Here is an 8,518-nt window from a genome sequence, read left to right as displayed (position 1 = left end):
TCGTGGATTACCGAGGCTGCAGAAGGGTGATTTCCACGGCCAAGAAACACGACGGTATTTTTAGATGGGGATTTAGCCGGCGAGAGAAGGAGAGAGGTCCCCCCGTTGACAGCACGCGGGGCGCCGAAGCAAAAGTGTCGAAAAAGGGAGGAAGTCTTGCTTCGGGTAGTTTATGGTTTTTCTATGAGCGAGAACACATTCATGACGGCGGGGACCTAGAAGAGAGATCTGATATAAGTTAGTTAGGCTGTCAACTCAACCGCGGAAATGTCAATACGAATTCCAGGACAAGTGGTTGAAATTCCTTGGAGGAATAACAACGCTAGTCTGATGAGCAGAGATCCCCCTTTATCGGATCAAGGGGAGACCATCATTGGCGTCTACCTGTTGGTACTGGGTAAGTGTAGCCGACTTAGTTAGCCTTTCCCTGTTGCATTCAAATGAAAGATATATCTAGAGAATTGAAATATATGGCACTTCCGATGTAAAATATGACTTTCGGATAGGTTTTTTTTTTTTTTTTTTACTTTTCAATATTTTCTCATAAGCTCGGGGTAGGCGGGTAGGCTTGCATTGTCATTTATTGAGTCGTTAGGTCCAGTTTGGTAGGCCTATGCATTATAATTTAGTGAGTTGTCGTAAACAAGGTTTTTGACAAAACTTGACATCACACCGCCATTGAAAGAACACCCTACGTGTTGTTCTCTAAATCAATCGGAAGTCACTTGACGGCTTAGGCTACTCTGCAATAGCCTACTTTTGAGTCTTACGTGTCACGCCTTTTATGTTTGTTACAAGATTTCCCACTGAGCATAGGCTAGCCTAATATGTATCTATGGTGGTGAAACCACTTACACTGGATTAGGTCCAAGAGGAGATCAGGCGCCATAAGTAGCCTAGACTAGAGGCATGCTGCTGGGCTGGTGGTGACAGAGGCTGGCCTGGTTTTCTGGCATAGGGCACTTTCCCGGTGGGCCGACAGTCCCTGAGGTGGAAATGCTTTTAGAGGGTTTTTTATGTTTGTTTGTTGTTTGCCTTGGAGATCAGTCTACAGTTTGTATGTGGCGGGCCCTTGGTGCGTCTTAAACATTTGCCTACAGACAGTGGACTGAGCCCATCATGATGGGCCAGCCTATGCCAAAAATGCCCGGGCATTTTTTGGTCCCATAACAGCCCTGGTTGATGGGACAAGCGCTGAGCAGTCAGCGACTCTTCCTTCCCCATTCACGCCGTTGCCTACCTTTAAGCCGACCCACCCGCTGTGAAATGCCCCAGGCTTGCATGGCAGGTGAAAATGCCACGGACCTCCTGTCCAACACTGACACTATACAGCTAAACGGGATATCTTGAGTTTGACATTGACCGTGGCTGTAGTTAGTAGGAGTTTAATGTTCACGCAATGTCAAGCCCATTGCTTGGCTTCCACCACCAATGTGTTCTGTACTTTGTGTACTTAGCTAAACGGATATCTGATTCTCCAGGGACATCTTAGCCTTGCAAATAAAAAAAACATGTTTCTAATGTGGGCTGACACATTATGGTGGGTAGTTGACCAAAAATCTCACTCTCATACCAACAGTCACCACCTGGCTCCCAAGGTTATTTTCTTTTATCTGGAGAGCAAGATTCTAACACATGGACTTCTATTAATGAAAAACAACAAACAAACAAAGACAAAACAAACATCTGCAATTCTTGTTATTTTGTAGGAACGTGGTGACTTCCATAATGCATTGTCTAGACTATTAGTTTGCGTATGTTTGCCATGCTTCATATTCAAATTAGAAAATACCAGCTGCTTAAATCCTTATTGTAAGTTGTGTGAAGCTTTGAATTGCAGCATTGAGTTCAAACAGCACACACAACTCCATACAACTTACAATAAAGATTTTAATTAACTTGGAATTCTGAAGCAGCTGGTAAACTTAAAATTTCAAGCTAAACCATGCTGTTGCCATTGCAATGTACAGTATAGGAGAATAAATTAACTTTATAAGTTATCATAACTTATCACTGATGTCATTCTGATATTGTTGCAGTGATTCACAACCTAAAACTACAGTGATACTGCAGTAATACTACAGTATGAGCCTGTGGTATTGCATCATCATAGCTTACAGTGTAGGTACATAAGGGCAGCTGGCAGTGGTGAAGTATTCAGAATACAATGACACTGGGGAACTTCAGGATGACCGTACCTTGATGCCAGCGAATACAATTACATTACTGGAGTTCAAAGTTTCGCACCTCTGGCAACATTCAGTAGTGGTGAATGCTTTCTGGTGTTGTGAGGTAGGCCTGTTGACGTAATAATATGAGCCTGAGAAGCTCATCAGGACTTCAGCGTTGTTTCACCATCTCCACACACAACGTCTCATTTACACAATGTGAGGAAAGTACATCCGGGCTATCTGTACTACAAATTGACACCAGCAATCAGCATCATTCTGAAAAATGCATGAAAAGGAGTTTTAACTGTCTTGTGTATTGTCAGTCAAGACAGTTAATTCTGCCTCGGTGAGAGGATTCATATCGAAGTGAGGGATAGAAATTCAAGTAGTGCAATTATACTTACTAAGACGCTCTCCATGTGTCTGAAATTCCCAGGGGGGCTAGAAGCCATTGGTACGCAGCAAGGATGCAGGGAGCGACTTTTCAAGCATGAAAAGGAGTTGTCACTCGTCTCTTGTCAATCAAGACAGTTAATTTAGCCACGGTGAGAGGATTCATGTCTAAGTGAGGGATACGAATTTAAGTAATGTATAATTATACCTACTAATTCACAGGGGGGCTAGAAGGCATTGGTACGCAGCAAGAGTACACAGAGCAACTTTTCAAGCAATGTTGCCAGGCAACAACATGATGAACGACATCCTCCTAATTCTCTGATGGAATGGATGTTGTCAGCTGCTGATGATCCACGTTCTCTTGATGAACATCTTATAGTGATAAACAGTCCAAACAACATCCTTATTGTACCGTTGCGCAGAGACATTGCTCAAAAACAATTGCCCTGTGTATCTGTATCACCACCCTTTTTAGATATGTCATTAACACTACAGGGCAACTTTTTGAGTTATGTTTTCCGAGCAACAATGTACTGGCTGTTTGTTTTTTGGCGGAATGATTAAAGAAGGATGTTTGCCTGCCGCTAATCCAAATTCTCCCGATAAACATGCTCAAGTGATAAACCATTGAAATAGCACCTTATTGTATTGTTACCCGGAAACATTGCTCAAAAAGTTACCCAGTGTATTTGTCATCACCCTCACAATAGCTGTATTATGGTGGTGCCCTACCAAACAGCACCTAGGAGACCTGGTAGGTTAGGTTAGGTTAGGTTAGGTTAGGTTAGGTTAGGTTAGGTTTCTTTATTAGAGAATGCTACAGGGGTAGGCTACAGGTGGCACATTGGGAAGGGGGTTTAGATGTGTATGTGTGTAGGATAGGATGATTCTAGCCATTTGACCTGCTCCCTTGGGGTCGTTTGCTCCCTGAACATGGACTACAAAGTCTTATCATACAACCTATCCGGTATGCTACATCAGGCCTGTTGGGAAGGGGATTTAAATATGTATGTCTAGGATGGATGTAGCCATTTGACCTGGGCCCTTGGGTCGGCTGACCCCCTGAGCGTGGACCTAGTAGACCCCTTTATCCACCTTATCCATGGTTACAAGGCCAGCTCCTCATTACTATTTTGGTAGCAGTTGTTAGCGCTAAATCATTCTGAAAGGCTACAGGTATCTTAACCAGAAGTAGCAGAGCAGACATTCTGCGGGAGCATGACAAATGTCAAAATGAGCGAAGTTAATGGGTAGGGCAATAATGTGGCTATTTTCTTGGATAATGTCAGAGGTAAAAGTAAAAGTAAAAAAACAAACGGTTTCCTTCTAAGACAGTTAACCTATCTGAGGAACCAGTAGAACCTATGTACTTGCTATATAGACCCTATGTACTATGATCAGCTGATTGTGCACTGATTGGATCAAGTTTGTGGGGGGTTCTTGTTAGTTTTTCTATATATTTTTCAGTAACAAGTTAACAACATAGTCTATCTATCTCATAAGGTACAGTGGAGTAAGTGGTGTAACAGCTATGTGATATCATAGCTAGTGTTGTGCTTGCACCATGAACTTACTTTTACTTTTACTTGCGACACCTCAGGATAATGTGACTCAGCACCACGGACAGTTCCACATCTGCACTGAGCAGGTCTGATCAAAGCCCAGCAGGCCTCCATTGGCCATTTTATGCTAGGGGTGTGTTCAAAATATCGGTATCGGTATCATCACGGGCCTCTCCACGATACGTCATATCTGTGGTCGAAACATGACGGCATTTAAAAATAATAATGACTACCGACTAATGAAGGCTTTAAAACTTAACAACATCTGGGATCTGTTGCTCTTTCTTGCTCTCTTGTTTTCTGTCTACCCCATGAGCACCAGTTTGGACTGTTTTTTTTATTACACTGGACAGTCAGGTTTAACTCACAGTTGCTTCCTTTTTCCTTTCCAAATTTCCTCCAGTTTTATGCACTGTGTCTCACTCTCTTATTAGGTAGTGATTCTTATAACCTGCATCTCAAGCAGGCCAATTTTATGCTGATATCTCTGAGTCATAGCTGGAAACACACAAAAACAAACGTCAATAAATGCTTTCATAATGACTGAGTAATCCACAAATGCTAAATGCTTGTTTTTTTCTCTGTCGAGTACCACTTAACAAGATGTCATCATCACCAAGCATGAGTAGACTTTTTTTTTGCTGGGACCCGTAGCGTTTGCCAAAATGTAATGTGAAAAATCACAAGAAAATGTAGTTACGCGTGAGTGAGTACTATTACTATAACCGTTTATGGGATGGCTATATGGGTATATGAAAGCACATATTGAAGGTATTAACAAACAGTCAAACAGTCTCTTCTGTCCTCGACAGCCCTTATGTCACCTCCGTGACCCCGCTATAGGGGTCCCAATGCACCGTTAGGGAACCACTAATGTTTCCTGTTATTATGCTAATCAGAAACTGTAGCTCAGAGCTCATCAAGACTTGCTTCAATGAATGTGAATCGCATTAGCCTACATATACATGATGTACATATGTGCGCACATTGCCTAATCAACCCCTTTCCTCTTTCATGGCTTCATTCAGGGCCATTTCAAGGTATTGGAGGGCCCTAGGCAAAGAGAGACTTGGAGCCCCCTTTTCCCCCTTCAAACTATTAGCGAGGGGCTCCCTCAAGAGAGATCCTGACAGCAGTTTCATTGCGCTTTTCACAGCATGAAATTTGGGAAGGTCTTGCCTCACTCACAAAGTTGCAGTTGCTGTCATTTGAATACAAGTACATACCCTCTCAGCTGGAGGCCCTAGGTATTGGCCTTGTTTGCCTGGTTATGACAGGCCTGCATGGCTTTTATGGACTAAAGTAAGTCAACCATCATCACAAATCAACCTAATTGCTTCTAAACATAGAAAAGGACCCTGCTGCATTTAGAGAATTTGAAATAATTGGACTGCACACCATCTCATGAAGGAAGGCATCAAATAACCTACATACTGTATATTACATCAGTGGTTCTTAACCTGGGGTGCGGGCACCCCCTGGGGGTGCGCCAGAGATGTCAGGGGGTGCGCGGAATTTTGTTTGTGTTGAGGTTGTGACCAAAATTCTGCTTCCAAACATTATAAGTAGGCCAAATTAAGACCAAATTTAAACATGTTTTCGTCCCCATGTATGTTCATTAAAATATTGATTAATGTCTAAAGTAAGAATCATTGTAATTAATCACTTAAATCATTTTTTTGGTGCCTATACACGTGTAGACATTTGGGGTGGGGGTGCGCGGCTTGTCTTGGGAACAGCTAAGGGGGTGCGTTCAGAAAAAAAGGTTAAGAACCACTGTATTACATTATAGTACATGGAGTCTTACCTGACTCCATGCTGTCAGTTGTGCTGGTACCAGTAATAAAATATAATGTTGGGAAAATAATTAGCTCAGACAACTATAAGCCAATAGCCCTGGCGAGTGTCCTATCTCAAATACTTGAGACAGTGCTTTTGGATAGAATAAAGAGGTATGTCTGGACTACAGACAACCAATTTGGGTTTAAGGAAAAACTTGGCACAGACCTGTGTATATATGTTTTAAAGGAAATCTTACATAGATATAATGCAGAAAATACTTCAATGTTCATGTGTTTCATTGATGCGTCCAAGGCGTTTGACCGCATCAATCGTAAGAAATTATTTTTAAAACTGACCGAAAATGGGGTACCTGGGTTTTTAACTAGAATACTGGTCTATTGGTACTCACATCGACAATGAGGGTGAGATGGGGGAATGTGACCTCTGCTCAAATCTTTGTCACTAATGGTGTCCGACAGGGCGGAATTTTATCTCCTTTTCTTTTTAATGTGTACGTAAATGATTTGTCTATGTCCCTAAATATGTGTGGAACTGGCGGTAGGGCTGGTGACCTAATAATTAACCCCATAATGTATGCAGATGACTTGATTATACTTAGTCCATGTACTGCTGGTCTGCAACTGTTACTAAAAATATGTTCACAATATGGATAGGAGTGTTACATAAAATACAATGCTACTAAGAGTAAGATCATGATCATAAGGAGCAGAGAGGACAAACAATCATCCTTCCTTGCTTTTTATCTGACTGGCACCGAACTCTCTGAATGCAGTGAGATCAAATATCTGTGCCACATAATTGCAAATGAATTGACAGATGATGGCGATATCTACAAGCAACGGCAGAAACTGTATGTGCAAGCGAACATGTTGTGCCACAAATTTAGTATGTGCTCTGAGTTGGTCAAGATCTCACTCTTTAAAGCATACTGTACACCAGTGTATACAGCACACCTGTGGTGCCACTACAAACAGGGCAGCATGAGGAAACTCATGGTGGAATACAATGACAGCATGAGGCTGCTGCTCAGAATTCCTAGGAGGTCAAGTGCAAGCCAAATGTTTGTCAATGCTGGGGTACCTACTTGTGCAGCTGTGCTGCGAAATCTTATGTATAAATTCATGTGCAGGGCATCTGAGTCACAAAATACCCTAGTTGCTGTCCTGGCCAGCCCTAAATGTAGCTCTGTGAGACTCTTCTCAAACATGTGGAATCACTGGCGAGCATGCTTGTATGTGGGACAATGACTTGAGAATTATGATATATCTGTGTTTTTTAATTTTTGTTCCCCCTTCTTTTTCTTTGTCAGTTGTTCCGGGTTTTTGTTTGTTTGTTTTTTGTTTGTTTGTTTGTTTTTTGTTGTGATGCTTTGTCTTTTTAATGTGATATGGATCCCCCTGGGTCTGAAATAAAGAATGAATTTAATTGAATTACGTACACTGTAATCTTAATAACTCTACTGCAGGTGTACAAGTAATTTTCACATGTTCAAGCTCCAAGTTAAAGGGACAGTTTGGTCAATTTCAACATGCAGTTGTATTGCTCACGCTACCCTTGACTTGTCAGTACCTGGTGATGCCACATTTTTCGGCTCAGCCCTTTCCGAGATATGAGCAATTCTAATGGGGGCAGCGTTTGTTTACATTTTTAAAAAATGAAACATAGGCCAACTCCAAATATTTTCCCAAAAGGTACTGCTGTTTGTTAGTTGTCTGCTGATGTTTTATAACCTTTTGGATGTTTTTGGGAATAAATAAAAATGTTTTTTTTGAAATGTAAACAAAGAGCTGCCCCCATTACAATGACCAGGATCTCGGAAACGGCTGAAGAAGAAGAAAAAAAAATCTCAGGCACTGACAAGTCCAGGGTAGTGTGAGCATTACAACTGCATGTTGAAATTGACCAAACTGTCCCTTTAACCATAAATACATTTTGAAAATATAGAGATAAAGAACATTACTGGGCGGCCCTCACACCTCCAGCTACGCCAAAAAAATCACCAAATGAAGTGTTTGGAGCCAACACTGCTGCCATGGAAACACATTACAGGAACAGGGTGTTGATAGGATTTTTTTTTTCATGTCCCCTATTTTTCCATTTAACACTTTAGTCACAACTCACGAGGCTGCGTATTTGGCCAAATCCATTTGCATTTACATTATATTGTGGTTATTCCCACAGAACATGGGTTAGTCAAGGTACATTATACCAGACATGTATCATGATTGGAAAGAGGATGCTGAAGAGTTTCACGTGAAATATGAAATGAAGGCCTGCCAAAAACAATAGCTTTTTGCAAAGCTTAAAATATACAGTCAAGGTGGTTACCCAATAAAGTCTCTGTCGAGTGGATTAGGCCGGTGTAAGAACGGTTTCCACTTAGCTCAAAATTCGAGAGGAAAAAATAACAAGCTTTTTTATGCAATCAGGCTTTTGTATTGCATTAGGCAACACTTTTATCCAAAGTGACATACAGTCATTTACAAGGTATTGGTCATAGTCCCTGGAGCAGTTAAGGGTTACGTGCCTTCCTCAAGGGCACTTCAGCCATGCATGGAGGAAGGGTTTGGTGAGGATGAGGATTGA

General features: G+C 41.6%; 1 protein-coding gene across 1 annotated transcript in view; it reads left to right on the top strand.

The window, feature by feature from the left end:
* Positions 1-267: 267 nt before the first annotated feature.
* Positions 268-8,518, top strand: part of opn6a (opsin 6, group member a) — a 42,725-nt gene continuing 34,474 nt past the window's right edge. Inside the window, exon 1 of the mRNA XM_063207770.1 lies at positions 268-397. Within this exon, the coding sequence (XP_063063840.1) occupies positions 268-397 (130 nt within the window). The remainder of the gene's footprint in view (positions 398-8,518) is intronic.

Source organism: Engraulis encrasicolus, chromosome 1, assembly GCF_034702125.1.
Source record: "Engraulis encrasicolus isolate BLACKSEA-1 chromosome 1, IST_EnEncr_1.0, whole genome shotgun sequence".
In the NCBI taxonomy this organism is placed as follows: domain Eukaryota; kingdom Metazoa; phylum Chordata; class Actinopteri; order Clupeiformes; family Engraulidae; genus Engraulis; species Engraulis encrasicolus.
The sequence above is the reverse complement of the archived record's forward strand: the minus strand, read 5'-3'. Positions and strand labels throughout refer to the sequence as shown.